Source organism: Lepeophtheirus salmonis, chromosome 13 (assembly GCF_016086655.4).
Source record: "Lepeophtheirus salmonis chromosome 13, UVic_Lsal_1.4, whole genome shotgun sequence".
NCBI classification, from domain to species: Eukaryota; Metazoa; Arthropoda; class Copepoda; order Siphonostomatoida; family Caligidae; genus Lepeophtheirus; species Lepeophtheirus salmonis.
Genome location: NC_052143.2, coordinates 38,881,629 through 38,901,246, shown reverse-complemented (window position 1 = coordinate 38,901,246; position 19,618 = coordinate 38,881,629). Strand labels below are relative to the sequence as shown.

The following is a 19,618-nucleotide window of genomic DNA, read 5'->3' as shown; positions in this document are numbered from 1 at the left end:
CTTGTTCTGATCTTGGATAATAGAAGTTTACCTATATTGTACCTGATTACTTCGGAACCAGATCCAAACTCGTCCTATCATTATTCAGCAATACTATTAAGTTTTTAATATTTGGAAAATCCCTTGGATCTTTTTTTCGAGGTCTAGAAACGAGATGAACTTCTCCTATGACTTTGTTATATTACCAGGAAATCCCAAGTACACATACTTTTTCAATTCTATCCCACTGGTTTTCAAATGAGGGTACTCGTACCCCTTGGGGTACATTGGAGGCACTCGAAGGGGTACTTGATATTAACCCCCCACCCCCAATTTTTCTAACGAATTTCGGTTTTTTTACTAGGAAATTGAAACTTTCAATTAAAAAAATAAACCATAACCATATTTAAATTTTTTTTCCAAAAATTTAAATATTTGAAATTTTCTATGAGCAGCTATAGATTTTTTAAATTTTTATTTAAAAAATTTAATATTTGAAATTTTTCTACAAAAAATTTAATATTGGGAAATTTGGGAACAGCTGTGGAAATTGATTTTATTTATACAAAAAAATCCAATTTATTGGAAATGGATATGTACTGGGCCGTGCAAAATTATTTACCGATGATGTAAATATACTTTTTAAGAGGTTTTGTGGTAACCAATCTGATTGTTTCATATTTTTACTGTTAAAATAAACAAAAATACTTCCTGTGAGAGCGTAACAACTTCCACACGTGAGACCATGTCCAATCAGGAAACAAAGAAGATCGAAATTGCAGCCCTCCTCCGAGCGAGAGTGCCTCATAATAACATTAAGGAACAGGTTGGGGCCTCGTTGAAGACAACTTACAACGTTTCCATGTGCTTGGAGGCTGGGGTGATCTCAAGCATTCCCCTGGGGTTGGCAGGAAGCCCACTGTCTCAACAAGGCAAGTAAAGGCAGTGTTCAAGAGGACTCCCAACAGGTCCATTGCCGACATGGACAGAAAGATGGGAACATCGACATAAACTGTTTCAAGGGTATTGAAAAAGGCTGGAGGAAAGTCCTTGAGGCGTACTGAACGCCCTCTGCCAACTAAATGTCAGCGAAAAGTCAGACTTGAGCGTGCCAAGAAAATCTTGAATAATATCAAGGGCTCATCTGGACGCATCATCATTTTTTCAGATGAGAAAACTTTTACGGTCGATCCTGTTTTCAATAGGCAAAATGACCGTGTTGTGAGCTTTGGAGATGTTTGGAGATCCAACGGGAAGGCCATGAAGCCGGTATGGTTCCCCACTTGCTCAGATTAACAGCGGAGGATTATGTGAAGATTCTGGCGTCCAAGGTCCTTCCGTGGATTAAATCCATAGTCGGCAACTCTCCATGGGGGTTTCAACAAGATGGAGCACCCGCTCACGCTTCCAAGAAAGCTCAGGAGTGGCTCAAGGACAACATGAACTTTTGGCCAAGGACTACTGGCCCCCTCAGAGCCCAGATCTGAACCCACTAGACTTCCCTATCTAGGTGCACGTGGAGACAAGGCCTGCAAAAAACGACACAAGAACATAAATGCCTTAAAGGCTGCTGTCAACAAGGCCTGGGCCTCCATGGACGCCGATTACATCCAGCAAGTCTGTGGCATCTTCAGACATCGCCTGACCAGTGGCATTGAGTCAAATGGTGGCTACATTGATTAAATTTGATCACAAACTATTTTATTATTCTAAAAATGTATGAATAAATTGTTTCTCAAGTCATTCAAATGTCATTATTGTCCGCGATATGTTCTGAACAAAAATCGGTAAATAATTCTGCACGGCCCGGTATTTATGAAATTATTTAAAAAAATTAAATTTATTATGAATAACTGAGGATTTTTGAATTTTTTCCAAAAAAATTTATTTTTTGAGAATAGCTATGGATTTTTGAAATTTTTTCCTAAAAAATTTAATATTTTGAATATATTTCAAAATTTAGCAAATATGTAAAAAAATGATTGAAAGTTGATCCTGAGCAATATCAAGGATTAAAAACATTTCTATTTGAAATTTATTATATATTTCTTACAATCATACATATTACAAGATATTTGCCTTTTCCTGGAAGCCATAATTTTGAAGGGTGTTTTATATATCATATTTGACATACCAACTTCTAACATATTGGTAATTGAATTTATGGAAAGTTGATATTTGAAATTTTTTAGAAGTATGTCAGATATTATAAATAACAAATACTAAAACAAATGACTAGAAAATGACACTTTTGCTTCAGGACAATGATATTCAGTGCACTCAGCGATGAGTTTTCATAAATTATTTTCACTAGAAAGCTCTTAAATTGAATCAATACTACCTTTTAAAGAATTTTTTCACGATAATTAGAAAGATTTTTTTGCAAAAGAACAGATATTTCACTCATCTCAGTCAACTTGACCAACTCACTGAATACTCAAATTGTATCACGTGGGCACATGATGAAATAACCTCATTCTCTTGGTAGAACATCCTTTTAGATTGATGATGGGAGCAAGAGTTAATGATTTATTTACCCAGGAGAGTAATTTTGCTTTATAATTAAATAGAATATTATGCAAAATATCCTGGACGGAAGATAAATTAAAATTAAATGCTCAAGGGCGTGCCGGGGGGTGGCTCAAGGTGTTGTAGTCCATCACAAATTTATTTAATTTTTTTTTTCTTTATACTGGAAAATTGAATACATGCAATTTAAATTAATTTCCAATTTTTTTTAACCTATCGCCTGTAATTTGTTAATACAAGATTATCCCTCACTTGGTTCATGAGGGATCCGGAAATGTGGGATTTCGACACTACTACAGTTTTTGTATAAGACTTTCAAGTTTTGTTGTATCTATCCTTTATATATGTAAAACTTAAAATCCCTCCTTGTTATTGGTACTTGAAATAGTATCAAATTCTAAAGCACTCCCTACAAGGCACCATTTTCAGTAATATTATAGTATAAGTCAGCTTACAATTTGGATTAGTTGATAAAACATCTTAATAGTATCTTTGAAGCACAGGAATTGTTTGCCATTATTCTTAATTTAGGTATATTAGAAGTGCAATTATTTATTATTCTGATTAAAATTGATGATGAATCGCTGGTCGTTATCTATGATGACGCCATTTAGCAAAGATTGTTCTATGTTATGGCTTTTCCCCCATTTGAACAGGACCAGATATCAAAACTTTAGAATCAAAATGTATATACTATCAATGAAATTAATCACCTATCTTTCAAATGTTATAGCCTTATGATTTTCATGGATCTGTATGATTCATAAGTAAGAGCATTGCAACGATCTGTTGTGGTCTAATATATATACATATATACTTATCAATTAAACGCTAACAATGATAATGCACAAAAGTCTTCCATAATAACATCCAGGTATTCAGCGTTCTGCTATTTTGGGGTTCCGCTCATGTACACAGCAAATAACAATTTCTACTTTGATAGTGTGTGAGAGGCCTCATTTGAGAACTAAGTTTGAACAATTTTTAAAACAATAATCCGGTGAATATTAGCATTCAAATGAGCTACAACTGACGAAAATTGGTTCATTCATTGTCGAAATGATGGGCAAAAGACAAAGTATACCTAGTGGATTTGATTTCAGCCCAGCACAGCTCCAACTACCCAACAATTCTCTTTCATAGGACAGAAAAAATCATATTTTTTAATCACTAGAGTTATGGAGCCCTCTTGGATGAAAATAACTTTAAGTGAGATTGCTATCATGAACCCTAATTAGTGGGAACCTATACTGCGGCCCTTGCAACTCACGAGAGCAGAATTTATTATGTTTAGTGAACTGTTTACTTACATTCACGGCCAAATTCAGAATTATTGAACTGATCAAGTTCATATGTTCGAGTTAAGAGTACTAGAAACTTTTGTATTCGATAAGAGCCTTCAAAAAGTGCCCCCCCATCCCACTGACCTAAGGTATAGGTCTCCCGAGTGATCCACTTTGATTTATAAGCCCTTTATATCATTTAAAAAAAGTAAAAATATATATAAAGTTTGATTTCTGGAACTTTTTTACTTTTTGTTCAATTTTGCATTCAGCTCGCAAGCCTGATCCCAAAAATGACTGATAATGAAAAAAGGAGGGAAAAGAGAATAAAATATATGACGGCTTCCACGTTGTTACAATGAATGTATCTCGAAACCTTTTGTCCGAAAAGAAACATTACACTTGTCTGTTGTTGAGCCGTCGGAGTGCGACTACATTATTTTTATATTTGAATATGTAGAGATTTGTCGTAAATACAGCAAATATAATACACACATGGCTCCTGAATTCGTCTATTATCGTTGTCAATTAACCTGTAGAAGGAGTGAACTGTACCTTTTGCTTATGTTTAATTGTATTCCTACATAATGACGTGGGAGAAGGTAGTTCTGTGTGTCTTTCGTTTAATGGATCCTTGGATCTGAAACAATGAAAGACTGTAAACGTAAATACAACTCTTGGAAAAGACAAAAACAACCATTTTGTATTTCCTTCATTTTGGAAACAGAGATTTTACAGGTCTCTCAAGTCTCACACAATTAATCATGAGTGGAATGAACTTAATTGTTCTCTTAATCTAATGATTATTTAGAAACTAATGTTTAATGAATAATATTATCAAGAAAAATAAATACCACAATGTAAAGAGTTTAGCCAAATAAATAATTAAACTCCTGCCTAATTCACTTTCCTTTAGTCATCATCCAAATTGAATTGGAAAAGCCGTTTTGAAACATGATACTGGATTCCTCAAAACTGCTTTTTTTTTTTTTGCTACATGACTATTTTAGGAAGGCACTTGTATTGTTTATTATTGTGAATATATATACCTACAACAATATGTGTTTTCACCTCTTTGTGATCAAGTGTTATTTTCTATAGGTGGTGTCGTTCTATTTAGTAGTAGGTAATCATAGGAGTCCTTACGCTCTTTTGACATCATTAAGCAACACTTGTTCCATCTTTTCCAAACAGCGGATGCTTCATAGGAGAAAAAAAGAAGGCATTTATTAATTCACCTATACACATTGGACACTAATAAGACTGAAAAAAGCAAGGCATACACTTATACCTACATACATTTTAGAGAGCGACTCATCATTGTTCAAAAAAGCACCGATTCAATTTAAAGCCGTTTTCATTTAGTGAAGAAGAGTGACAATGTTGAGGACTTATTCATTTTGGCCCTTTCTTCTCTTACTCCTGGCAACCCTTGTTTCAGGAGACTATGAGATGTCTGCTACCGGAGGCGGCATTGTTCTCCCTGGAAAGTCTTATACTCTTACAGCAAGCACGAACACTGTCTTTGACCGCTGCTATTGGTACTTTCCTCCAGAGAGAGATTACTGCATCTTTGGGGATGGAAAAGTGATTCGTTGCAGCAATGATAGTCTTAAAGCAAAGGTAAACTATACGGGGACGGATAGCAAAGTCTGTGAAATCACCTATGATGAAGGGAAGGACATGCAGGGAGGAGATTTTGAGTGCACTATGGATGGAGCTACTCCAAATGGAAAAATTGCTATCATGGTGGCTCATAAGATAGAGAAAATGGAGATACGTGTTGGGAATGAGAGTGAGGGATATTTGGAGGCCGGAAAGATAGGCACAGTCTTCTGTTTAATGAGTGGAGGTAATAAATACTAAATAGTAATTCGTATGCCGCAAATACACATAATCACCCAACCTTTTACATATGTTTAGAAATGATAGGATGATTAGTAAGGGAATTACGTCCATCCTATGACGTATGCACATATATATATATATTTGAAGCATTAATGACCTTAATTGCTACTTTATTAGACATAAATAGGGATTCATCATCACTTGTACCTATATATATATATATATATATGTATATAGTGGGGGACATCTGACTATGTATATAGTATTTAATTATGAAATCATGGATGCCCCATTGATTTAATTGGAAGTTTGTAATATTTTTTTAATCATACTTTAAATAATAATGAACTGAACGAAATAATAACTCGATATATTTTCTTTTACGTGAGCTTCATTAATTCAATGCACGATTAGTTTTAGGGACTCTGATTCTCAATCAATTGTAATCTTGTCCCTTTTCTTAAAAATGATTTATACTTATGTATGTGTATATATAGATTCACATCATCCTCTAAGAGTGTGAATCTAAGAATTTTCAATTAAATATGATATATACATTTCTAATAGATAGTGTGTCTCATAAGCACACACTTGTTACTTTATTCTATATAAATATTATATTATACATAAAGTAATGATAGTTATGAAGTCATTTGATTGGATCGTTTACAGATGTTAATTTTTTTATTTATTGTGTGTGTGTTCCTTTCAACATCCTCCAACTATAAGTGACTTATTATACGTACAATATATGTATAATCATAATTTGTAGGCTATACCATGAGGCACTATACTTGGGCGTTTCCTTGTTGATTAACAATGTATATTCATATGTATGTAAATATGAGTCAAATCAAAACAATATTATATATATATATATATATATTAATTTCTATTAGTCATAAATAAGGAGTTGTCAGCCCCCTTTTCTTGTATCACATTTTTTATGCTATGAAGATCAGAAAAGGGATTGTTGGCCCCATAATGCACGGCGTTCTTAGCTAACGCAAAAAGCACAGTATCTTTTGTTGACAGCTCTCGATGTGCTTTTTTCCCCCTTCCTTTTCAGTGTTCTGAACATTGATTGGTTGAATTAGAATTAACTCATGATTAAGCTCTGAAAAATGATTGAATTAAAATTATATATTTAGTTGGGAAGAGTTATTGGCTAATTAGCAACGGATTTTGGCCCGTTTTTTTTTAGTGAGGAAAGGCTGTGATATACGATGCATGTCATCTTATTATACATTCTTTCTTATATGAAGTGTAGTAAAAAGACATCTAATATTTTTACTGCATAACTATCTTCCCGTTGCATATTATTGACAATTGCCCTTCCAGAGCGTGGTGCATATTTGACATTAAAATTACTGGAATGGAATCCCCAAAACCAAAACATTACATGTTTGTATTTTACAGTATTGGGACCATAAACCATATTCACATTTACAGTTGCCTGGCCTGTGCTTTCGCCTTGTTCGAAGAAAAAATATAAAAAATGGCAAATTTTATCTTTGTTCGTCTCCATCATTGAGGCCCACTCCATCAATGGGTATTCAAATAATCAGAAAACTGTTTTTTTAGTACGCTACTTTATTTTTTGAGCGTAAACTTATCACACTTGTACAACGCAAGATAAACATTACTAAATCCACCTTTTTACTATCCCTATTATTTGAATTATTTGTATCCAATCAAATCACATAATTTGCATAGATTTGATTGGTTAAAATCATAGAGAAAGAAATATATTGGCCATTGACTTCATATGTTTTTGTTAGTTTTGTATAGAACTCCTTTTGACTCTCTATTCTTTTTTCTAATTTTACAAAGGAAGTTCCCTAAGCATTTTGACGAATGTATTTTTGAAATTTAAAATGTACAGTAGTGCCCCACTGAGACTTTATTTCACTATTTCGCATTTCTACAGTTTTTCATTTCAAGACCCTTTTTGTCCGGTACATAACAAAATCCACCTTTTACATGCGAAAAGAATAAAATGTTGGTTGGTCTCTAGGATTCTTGATCCAAAGAGCACTCACTGTATTTCCTTTACTAAATTAATTGGACTTTTTTGGCATGTAGTTTCATTCCTTTTTATAATTCAATATTTTTGTCATAACAAAATGTAATTTTATAGGGAAACCTGTTGGTATATCCAACCTTACGACCTCGGGAAATCTCAATATTACTGCTGAGAATTCTTCAGTGATTGAAAGTTCAAATGGAGAGAAATCCCTATCTCATAAAATCCTTGTTAATGTCACACCTGAGGATCACGGTGCATCTATCAAATGTGAGGGTAAACAGTATGACAAATCTGATCCTCCTACACAACTATTTGAAACTATGAGCATTGGACCCCAAAAATTGGCGGTGGTCTTTCCTCCTCAACCCTTGGACCCATTGAGTTTTAATGGAGAGTTGGCAGAAGAGGTTAAGGTTATTATCCCCATACACTCCAACCCGAATCCAACAACTCTTAAATGGATGGCAAAAAGAACTATAAATGGATCGGAGGAATTGACTGAATTAAAGAATAATGAGAAAATGTAAGTTGTATTTTAATTCACCTAACCACCTTACTCCTCTATTCCATTGATACTTTTAGAAAAATCCCAAAAATTTGTAAAGAAATTGGAGAGCATAAGGTAAACTGCAGCCTTACGTTCAAGGCACTAGCAACAGAGGACATTGAGAACGTCTCCTACGAACTCCAAGCGGAAAATAAATTTGGTCAGGAGATCTATTCTTTCAAGATTCTGACACCAGATTCCACAACCCTTCCACCCCAATCCACCACAAGCTCAAGTTCAACATCAGAAACCACAACATCTACAGGGAAATCATCTACGAGTTCATCATCAACCACACCTGGAGGATCCTCCTCCACTACGACTCCTACTCCGGAAGGTGGAGGGACTTCTTCTTATGTCATTCCTCTAGTCATTTTTATAGTCATCATTGTCGTTCTCATTGGAGGAATGATTGCCTATAAGCGATATTCTGCAAAGAGACAAACAGCACCCTTATCCATGCAGTAAAATATGTAAGCGGTCCCTCTCGAAAAAGAATAAGGATAGGTATCGAAAGAAAGGACACGGCTCCGAAAGGAATACTACAATTTAAAGACATTCCCCTAGATCCCTTAGAGTTTTATTCAATCTTGCTTATTATATTAGATTCATTTAGATTTTGTTTATTACATTTATTTATAATATATACATATACATTTATATAATCTGTACTTTGCGAAAAACCCAATTCGGAAAAAATTAGTAATCAAAGCATTCCACTAAGTTATTTAGTATCCATGTTGAAGTAATTAAAATCAATTGTCATTCATTTATACATAAAAATACAAAATATAATTGTTTTTTCTACATAATACTTATATATACAACTTTATACAAACATATCTATATTACAAATAACACTCCTAAAGTGGGTTCACAACTTGATGCATTGCACTTTTTTAAAGAGATTTCCCCCGTCATTTTATGTATAACGCAACCTTTCCTCTGAAAAGAAACGGCAAAAAAGACTCAAATTCAGTTGATAGCCAATTATTATTTAATAATTGCTGGGGATTGCTCACAGCTATAAAAATAAGTAATTTTAATTCAACCAATCAACGTTCAGAACACTAATTAGGATAAAAGAAGGAGAAACATACAATGTAAATTTTTGTGTTAGTCTGGTATCGCCGTGAATTAGAGAAGGAACTTTTGATACAGTCTCTCCTTTTTGGATTTATCTTCTCCGTCACGTAACAAAAAAGGAACAAACAAATGCAAATAAACATAGCAACCGTTGCTACCCCGATTGTATCACTCAACCTTTCCTGCAAGAAAGAAGCAGAAAAAGTTGGTATTTACGAAATGCTTAATTAAATATATACTTATTATTCAATTCTTTGAGAATTTTTCACAGCTTCATAAGAACTAGTTCTAATTCAACGTTCAGAACACTGATTAGGAGAAAAGAAGCGGAGATATTGACAGCTGATAGCAAAATCCGCTATATATTTTTGTATTAGTGAGGTAACGCCGTGAGCAGAATGACTTATTATTCTTTCAAAGTGAATTTACTCTTTATGAAAATTACAAAAGTTATGCTCTCACAAAATTATGTTATGAAGAAAAAAATATATAAGAAATGCCCAAACCCTGTGTTCCATGTAGAGATTTCCAATCATCAAAACTTGATACTTTTACCATTGGAATATTCGGAGCATTTAAATTAAGAATCATGAATGGCATGACTTAATGATTTGCGGCATAGTATTATAAAAAGTGATTATGCTCCTATGTTTACCTTCGAATTTTCTTTCTACTGTATGGCCTTACAGTTAAACAAAAAATTGAAAATGTGAGGTTGTGTTAATAGTTCTAGAGCCATTTGTCATGAAGAACCCTTAAGAAAAATAATAAGGAGAATTCTTTAAGCAAGAGCAACGCGTCAAGTTATGAACCCACAGTCACATAATACTTACACAGATTCAAATCCTATAATTTAATTAAAATATATATATAAAGAAACGTCTGTAATGATAAATGCCTCATAAAAAAGGAGGCAAGATTCGTTGAGAATAAATTTCACGAAGATTCCGACGCTCCTCTCCTATTTGCTGAAGAGTAAAAATGTCCCTGAGAGTACTTGCATTGATGGAATATGACGAATGCAATAATCCCTACAATGACAATAAACAAAATCCCACCTAAAATACCAAATATCAAAGACCAGGGCGTTTCTCCTAAATTCTCACTTGTAGAATCCTCATCAACATTTTGTTCTGATTTATGTGCCAAAGAGGAGTTGAAGGATTTAAGGTGCGTGTCATGTCTTAATATTCCTTCACCGTTATCAACTGTCAGTATGTATTCACACACCGTGATATTCTCCAAATCAATTATCAAAGTGATCAAATACTTGTGTTCTCCAGTCACTTTGACTTCTGTTTCGGTTTTGTGATAGACAAAGGTATTGTTTTGATCATCAAACAACTCCCAATCAATGGACTCTGCCTCTGGGTTTGCGATAAACTCAAACATAAAGCGAATTTCGTGTATATTTACCATCTGAGGAGGATATAGTACTTGTATTATAAGAGAATCACTGGTTTGATTGCTGTAAATGAGTCTATCATCGTCTGTGACTTGATTTACTCCACATAGAAGCACATCTCCATCATTTTGCAGACCCATTTGAGAGAGATGGAAGAGTCCTTCGTCATTTCCATCTATTGGGATTCCATTTCTATAGAGTTCAAAGTTTGAAATACTGGGTATACCATTCTCGGAGGTACAAATGATGTCTGTGTCTATCGTTTGAGTTGAATTTGATACATGAAGTACACCACTTTCAGAGTGGGTGATTGTAATACTTGCAGGATGGGCAACTTGGATTGAAAATTCTTTGCTCATCATATCCATCCTTCCCGTCGAAATATCATCGAATGATCCGAGCAAACACTTTTAGATAAAGATATCATTCATTTCTCATTAGATATGTACAGGTATTTAATGAAAAAAAATTATATAAAAAAATATGAGCATTACATGAAGGTGTAATTTATGAAGACATAAAAAGATATGAATGATATCCTTAAGTCCTATGGATCTTTGCAGCATAACTAACCGTATATTCTCCTTCATGAACTTCAACTTTCGGTAATTCTATTTGAAGAATACACTTTCTTTCCGTCGTTTCAATGTGCAGAGTGATTCCCTCCGGGAAATCTGTACAGGCATACGAACTCGATCCCGATGAGCCAACACATTTATCACCATTATAAGACCAGATACACAAGTCAAAAGGACTATCACTCTCACAAAATAATTGATTGGGAGGCTCTCCGGGTAACAGGAACAATGCAGGATCAGAGGAGGCAATGATTTGAACTGAGCAACTACCTGAGGCTATGATGAATAGGAGGAGGAGAAGTCCAAACGGACAAGAGACACTCCAGATATCTGATCTCTTTGGTATCATTATAAAGTGTTTGTTGACTATGTAATAGGTATGTGTATTTTTTGACACTCAAACTACCTCTGCCGGAAATCCAGTTCGAACCAAGAGGGAAATCAAACAAATTTAACGGCTTACATACATAGATAAGTGAGACAAGCGGTGTTTGTACAAACACATGAAACGAATTTGTTCAAATATTGACTCGGGATTGTTCATATACATAAATACAGAGATGGGCTGAGTCTACTTTTAATATATGTAGGTATTACTATACAATATTTCCTAGGTTTAAGACGCATAAAACTATTTATTAATAGATAATGAATTAATAATATCCCCTTGTTTACAGGGCCAATGATGACTCCCATTGCTTTTTTTTTTGATAAAGTAATAAATATAGCTCTTGAACAAGCCAATCAGTGCTAGGGGTGATGAAGTACATTCACCCTTAGGGAGATTAAAAATATGAATAAATAGGGGAAAAACGAGCTAATTGACACGGAATCCAATTTTTGGTTTTTTACTCAGTCGTACAAGATAAATACATACATTATACTACTTTTGGCACCAATTTCATAACATAGTTAATGGTGATTCTTTAGTTGTTATTTCAAGTTTAATGTTGGCAATTTATTGTTTCTATTTGCCCACTTGATAGGGCAAGTTGGACACAATAAAGTTCTCAATCTTTCTTATAGACGTTCCCCCCTTATAAAGATGTTTTCTATCAGGTACTCCCTACACTGTGCAAAATACTAGGGATAATCAAGTTTAGGCAGGAATGGGCTTATAACTTTTTATTTAGAGTCTTAAAGATAAACACATGGAAATTAGTTTTCAACATCATTCCCCATGACATAAAGTTTGTAGTTAATCCTTGGTCCCAAAACTTGTTCCTGAAATACTTTTTTTTAGTTGGGGAAATGGAAAAAAGATTTTATTCACAACTTTGATATTACAGCTCTTTTGACTTTAAGAAAAAGGAGTGTGGTTTTTATAACGTATTATAAAGTAAGCACACAGCTTGAATCTGGATGGTATGTGGCTTGCAGCCATGGCATCGCTAAATTCGTAAGAAGGTCCAAGTACTCTGAGGAGGTCAACTTGAGACAGTTGTCAAAAATGTGAGTTAACATAGTATTCCCGTCACTGGTGATCAAACCAAACATCATTATCTCGGACGATAACTCGGTTTTCATCATAAATGGGAAAATTACCTCTGTCCTCTGCTTGCCATAATTATTTGAGTTATATCCAACGTCCAAGGTAAAGTTGTACTCTTTGGCATTCATCTTTGTGGTAAGAAGGTAAACCTTTCCTTATATAGGACTTCAAGCCAAGGTCGTCCTTGATGGCTCTGATCACCTACCTCCAACTGATCGACTTCCTCCGAGCATGAGCAGCCTTTGAAATACTAAGATTTGCTTTGATGTGCCTTTTGAGCCCAACCAAGAAGTGGCTCGTCCGCTTTTTGGCTTTGTGTGAACCACATGAGGAATAGGCAAGCCTCTTAATCACCTTAAGTTGCTTGCAAACGTTATATACGGTGTTCCCGGCATATTTTTTTTGACATTTATGCTTGCTTCATCATCGTTATCTAGACTCTAACAGTTCTGCAATGACATGACGTTTGTTTTCTATCAGCTCTATAGTGAAACTGAACAGATTAAGTATGAAAACAAAAATTGTTGTCTATAGGTAGTACTTTTTAGAATTTTTTGGTAGTCAATATCGAAATTTGTAATATATCAGAACCACTGTGATTTAGGATATTAAATCATATGATATTTTCAATCTTTTACCCTTTTTAATAGTCCAAGGACTTTATACATGTAAATGAACAAATCTTTTAGTTGAACGGTTATTTTTGAAGATGAATTAAACATGATGATGTCAAAGTTATAGAATGTATTAGTTAAAATATCTAAATAGTTAGTATAATGTATAATAATTAATTGATAAGATAGATTGACTTTGTTGACATTCAAATTCCCCTATATATTCACCTGCTAGGACAGAGCATAAAATCCGGCATTTTTAATGAATCGATTTTCCTTTGGATAGAAGCTCAAATCTTGACTGATAAGATGACTCCTGATATAAATACTTCTTTATGCTTTTACCAATCGTTATACCAACAAAAATCCCTCACATAATAAGTAAAGTTGCAGAAAATGTTTTTTGTTGGAATTTGACCACTAATTTACAGTGGAACTAAACCATGAGTAAATGTAATTGGTGCAAAGTATTTGTAGAAATTGGACATGAACTTTAAGGAAAATATGAAAGAGTCACCTTTTTTTGATGCTTTGATCCTGGACGGTTCACAATCATGATACTGATTTGGGGAAATCAAACTGGATTTATAATCTGTAGTTATTATGTTCTAAGAAATTCAGCAATAATTAACATTTTTTGTGAGTCTTACTAATCCCATGCATGGCCCATGAATGGAGTTTGTGGGAGAGCCATGCCACCTTGATCTTCAACATACAGTGCAACACATGGTCTGAAAAGTCCTGGACTTCACATATAGATGGCACTATTTTTTTACTTGACTTCATTTTCAGTTTATACCAGCCTTCAAAAGACTGCTGTCAACATTTTATGACAATCTGCTCTTTATTTTTGAGTTATTGTGCTTAGTGTGACGCTTCTTGTGATATTTCAAAAAAAAAAAAAAAAAATCAAGCTAAGTAATGGTTTGAAAAGTGTTATAGAAACTTTGCTTTATAAAGCGAATAATGATTTAAAAAAACCCAATTTTAACGACAAAAGAAATATTTTCTTTTTATTGTCGGGGCTTTTCGGATCGTGTGTTATAGCTAAAATCTAAGCAAAACTACCTTCTGGGATAAATTTCAAAACTCTACCTATTGGTGGACTGTAAATAGGGAAGGCAGATACATTCCATCACTGGACTTGTGCATTACAATTCTTTGAACGCAAATTACTCCAGCAATAATTATTCTAGAGTGCTATAATTGGTGCAATCTGATTCAAAGGTTTTCAAATTGGGACAATTAATCCCAATCCAACTCAAGAACCGTTCGTGAAGGATGAAATTTTTTTATTTATGAATTAAATTGGTAACGATTGTTTTTACTTCATAAATTCATATAAATACAAATATTGACATGTAAGAGTTAAAATAGGATAAAATGTCCCTAATAACAATGATTTCAAATGGTACCACCCTACCTAGTAGAGATTTGAATAAATTTTGTCATTCTGAAATTTGTTCATTGAGCGTTCATTTCTTGAAAAAGTGCAAACCATAGATAAATGGAAAGCTAGGCTAGATAATGCAAATCTTTTTTTTTTCAAAACTGTGTATATTTAAAAGATCCTCTAATGCTAAAATAATAATTTGACTGTAAAATAACTATTACTTACTCATGGACCGTTTATGAAAGGTTTTCTTAATAAAGTAGAATGGTGAAACCGTTGGAGAATTGAGGCAGTGAGGGGGGGGGGCCTGGAGGTAGTATTTAGAATCCATGTGCTATTAACATCTATGATGCTATTAAAAAAAAAAACAAAACAATTCGTCACAATGCATTATTTCAGAATCTGGACTAGGTCAAAATTTGTTTCCGTTTCTACTGCACAACCTTTTATATGACCAAGTCGAGGTATACCTAACCTAGTGCTAAAAGAGCTAGCTAACTGCGAGTAAAATAAAAAATAATTATTTTGAGGCCTCTTCTCTCTAGTGAAGTAGAATCTTACTGAAGGCTTGAACAATTTTGGTAATGGGAGTTTGAATTTTCAATGCCTCTTAAATATTTAAAAAAAAAAATATATATATATTATCCCCCTAAATTTGAAAACCCAACTACAACACCGATTATTCATCAATTATGAACAGATGTGATCAACGTTTTATTTCCTTTTTTAATATAATTTTATTTTAGCCTAAGTACGTGCATTTTGAGAGCTCATAGAGTTTACAAAGAAATACTAAAATGCTTAGGAAAATAATTTCAAATATTTTTTAATAACTTGGAAATAATATTTAGGTCGTTCAATACCAGTCGTAAATAAGATTCCAAAAAAAACACTAGATTCTCCGATTTCAATTAATCGTCCCATCACTAATTAAAGTTTTGTTTTGTCACCGTTTTAAAAATCATATCAAAGCTGTAAAACCAGCTATTGTCCGTATACCGACCATCAGAATTTTAATTCCTGGTGATTCTGCCTTTTTTATTTATTTCTCCTTTAATAACTTTTCGTTGAGAAGTTTAAAAGAGATATATGCCCTATATAGAAAGATGCCAAATTTAACTAGCAATATTTTTATTTAAAAGTTGTAGATGATCAATTGATTATTTAATTAGTTATTCCCAATTTTGCTAAAGTCTTAATTATGTTGGTGTTTTATTAATAATAATCCGTTCCAATTACTTGATTTCGACAAACTGAACCAATCTAGAATCATTGTAAAACACTTAATCTAACTGCAATAAGTTCAGCTCTTTAACCTTATTGTCCGTTGAGTTATTTGTATACAAATAATTTTGCACATTTCAAATTATGAAAACAAATGGAAAAAATCGTTTTTTGTATATGAGGGATGAAAGCAATTAATAGTTTTTCATAAATCGAACCAATAAAAACTCGGGAGTTAAATTGAAATTATTTTAATTTAAAAAATATATTATCAAACCAATTTTTGACAATATATACTTTCGACAGCAAACAAACGTTCCTCACTATTCCAATGCAGGATAGTGACTGAATGTATTATCAACGAAATTTTAAAAGTATAGTCTCTAGATTGAAACCCCGCCCATCCCGCTACTACATCCACAGTCTGATTGCCATGCATAATAAAAAAAGAAATTATGTTGCCACTCCTTTGATGATATATTTTGTTCTTATTAAATCATGTTACTCATTTGGCTATAAATAATACACATTCGGCGTCTTATCAGCCGTTTCTCTTATCAAAGCTATTCTTGGAAAATATCCCTAAATCATAGCAGGGGATTTGACTAACTAATTTAAAAAAAAAAAGACTCAGCCATAAATAGAATTGATTTGTTTTAATGTCACTCTTAGTTTTTGTCCCATAGCTAGACAACTTATTAATGGATTACTAACTCACTTTATTGACATAAATGTACCTCAAGATTTGGACTCTAACTAATTTCAATTTTTTATATTTTATAAAAAAATAAATATATGTTTGACTTTTTGTATTTTCCCTGATCACAGTATGCCCTTCATAATGATTCAAAACAAGGGCCTTTTTACACTATTTGGCACTTACTCACCTCTGTAGGTATATGAAAGATGGTTTTTAGTGAGTTTACGTTATTTGAAGAAACAAATTAAGCTGTCAAATCCCGAAAAGAGCAACACCTTTACGTCTACCGAAATAATATTATTATATGAAGTGGGTTTAAAATTTGTTCTAAAATATGAATTTATAATCTAACTAACTGTATCATCATCTCCCATTTCCTGGAGTTATTATGCCTGGACGAAAATACGCATTTTGCTTTAATACTATAAAGGATAATTCTCCAACAAATCCTTGGTGATACTCCCCGTTTATAATGTTTAACTCAGACATAGTCTTGTGTCGTTCCTTATATATTACTAGAACTAATTAAATAAAGAGGAAATATAGTTTGAAGGACGTTATCAATAACCCAACATTATAAGTTTTTGGGACTGAACTGGATCAGAGTGAGGCTGAACTGGAAGGGACTGCAGCCTTCAGTCCTAAATCAGGACAGACATAGCACTACTTAAATGATCTCTCCTCAAGAATAAAAAAATAATACGAAAAGTTTCAGAAGTTTAAAAAAAAAATATGATTTGATGAGCCATGGAGTACTCAGTTCTCGTTGACCAAACATTATCTAAAGTCAATTTCATTGTCTTAAAATTATAAATAAAGTATATCATTCTCTATTTTTTTTTTTACTCAGTGGATGGCTATTAAACTGATTCAATGTCACTTTTCACGACCAATAGGAAGATTTCTTGCAAAAAACAAACAGATGTTTCACTTAATTCAATCAAATTGATCTTATTGTCATTAAATCAATCCCCCATTTCCCATAATGTAACATCATTTTGGAATAAAGAAAGCAAAATTTGATGTTACAACTAGGGATGTACCGATACCAAATTTTCAGCCGACTCCAGTTCCAATACCATCTTTGTAGAGACGATTCCGATACTAATTCCTTATTATCTATATATAATTTAATAAATAAATAGTAAAAATGGTTTACTTTTTGTAATGTTTAAATTTTTATTAAATACGAATATATAAAAAATACATACATTTTTCAATTTTCATAATTAGTTGTAAATAAATTTTAATTTTAAAGAAAAAATAACTCCCCGTGCTCAAGAGTGCATTAATTACTGTTTGGCTCAAATGAAGAAATTTGACTTTCCTATGTTAGATATTTAAAGTCAACCTCCTCACTCCTCGGCCTCTGATCTTATTTCAACTGTTTCACAGCTATATAAATGGTCTTGAACTGTCTCCTGTTTCTATCTGAGTTTTATATGCTTGTCTAGAAATTGATATATGTATTAACCAGTGCTCGAGTCCGGACTCGTATCTATTTTAATGGAACCGGGAAGGATACTAATCAATCAAACTGGACTCAGAAAATATGGACTTGACTTTCAGTTCTGTTATAAACAACTTTTGCTGTCGTAAAAATGTTTATTTCTTGAAATTATTCCCAATTTTTTTAATTTTTCATCAAGGTTTATTGGATTTGACTCATTTGTTTACTTTTTAGTCCATCTGTACTTTATATATTTCTTTTTTTGTTATTTAAGGTATTGGCGTTGCTACAAATGTAATATCAGCTAATTTTCTATGTATTTAACTCAACCTCATCAAAACTAATGAGTACATTTTTAATACGAAAAATATGTTAAAAGTAATTAATATTTTATAGAAGGTTCTAACAAAAATGAAATTATAATGCTTTAACCATAATGATCACAAAGTTTATCTTCTTGATGACATATCTAATGTTGTTAAGATAAATAAGCGTTATTTTGAGTTTATGCCAACTAAAACTCGCTTATAATTAATCTTTGTTAATTAACTACGCCAAAAAAGAATGTTCACGCACAGAGGGTTATAAAAACTAATTCAAACAACAAGCTACAAAAATTTGAGACCACCATGCGGGTAATGTATTTTTTTAAATATTCCTTTAATTAGTCAAATGGACTTGCACTTATTTAGTATAAGTAAGTATCATAGTATTAGATTTACTCCATCTTACCTAGTAATTATATTTGCAGTCCATATAGATTAAATATATTTCCTTCTCTAGGAATGACCGAGTATCTTATCTTTACCGAGCGCGTTGTCCCTTGAGCAACGTCGTTCCATTATATATATTTTTGGTTTGTTCATTGTCCTATTGCAGGTTCGGAGGGGATGGAACCTCAAAAATGAACGAAAACAATAATCGTCAATAAAAACTTTTTCGAAATATGGATACATTTTCGAATTTTTTTTTGAGAAATGAGATCAATAATAAGCTCCATAATTATTTGTAACAGATACGCAAATATAAATGAGTGAAAAAATTGGGAAAACATCATTATTAGAAAATATTTTATTAAAAAATATTAGACGTTTGATTCATATCTATATGAAGTTTTTATACTACACTTTTCAAGTGTGATATTTTTCTTTGATTAATAATCAACCTTTTCCCACGTATTCCTTTGTGGAACATGATCACTATTTTCTGCAAGAAGATTGATCTAGATTACTGAGAGTACTTTCCCAGAAATTATGTAATGACAACTAAAGTATAGAACGTAGAAAATTATTTTCTCTTATTTCTTTCCTTTTCTTGTTTAATCCATGGAAAGATAATCAAAGTACTACACAATTATATTTCTAAACCTCTCTTCCACAACGACGCTCTAATACGTTGGTAATTTGTTAATTCTTTTCGATTTTTGGATTATTCTTCAAGAAAAGGATGAAATTGTTATTT

At 32.9% G+C, this 19,618-nt stretch overlaps 2 protein-coding genes across 2 annotated transcripts; one reads left to right on the top strand and one right to left on the bottom strand.

The window, feature by feature from the left end:
- Positions 1-4,314: 4,314 nt before the first annotated feature.
- LOC121127518 (uncharacterized) lies at positions 4,315-9,027 on the top strand. Its single transcript, XM_040722915.2, has 3 exons — positions 4,315-5,643; positions 7,780-8,191; positions 8,251-9,027. Exons 1-3 carry the CDS (start codon positions 5,172-5,174, stop codon positions 8,681-8,683), a joined length of 1,317 nt encoding a protein of 438 aa, XP_040578849.1. The 5' UTR covers positions 4,315-5,171; the 3' UTR covers positions 8,684-9,027.
- LOC121127519 (uncharacterized) lies at positions 8,818-11,816 on the bottom strand. Its single transcript, XM_040722916.2, has 2 exons — positions 11,280-11,816; positions 8,818-11,113 (listed from the first exon to the last, which is right to left on the bottom strand). The coding sequence occupies exons 1-2, from the start codon at positions 11,631-11,633 to the stop codon at positions 10,238-10,240; spliced, it is 1,230 nt and encodes a 409-aa protein (XP_040578850.1). The 5' UTR covers positions 11,634-11,816; the 3' UTR covers positions 8,818-10,237.
- Between the last annotated feature and the right edge of the window lie 7,802 nt (positions 11,817-19,618).

Excerpts from the sequence above, each read along its gene's own strand:
- LOC121127518 (XM_040722915.2), top strand. The coding sequence starts at position 5,172 with ATGTTGAGGACTTATTCATTTTGGCCCTTTCTTCTCTTACTCCTGGCA. Across the intron at positions 5,644-7,779 it reads CTTCTGTTTAATGAGTGGAG|GGAAACCTGTTGGTATATCC; the intron begins GTAATAAATACT and ends GTAATTTTATAG. Across the intron at positions 8,192-8,250 it reads TTAAAGAATAATGAGAAAAT|AAAAATCCCAAAAATTTGTA; the intron begins GTAAGTTGTATT and ends TGATACTTTTAG.
- LOC121127519 (XM_040722916.2), bottom strand. The coding sequence starts at position 11,633 with ATGATACCAAAGAGATCAGATATCTGGAGTGTCTCTTGTCCGTTTGGA. Across the intron at positions 11,114-11,279 it reads TTCATGAAGGAGAATATACG|TGTTTGCTCGGATCATTCGA; the intron begins GTTAGTTATGCT and ends TTTATCTAAAAG.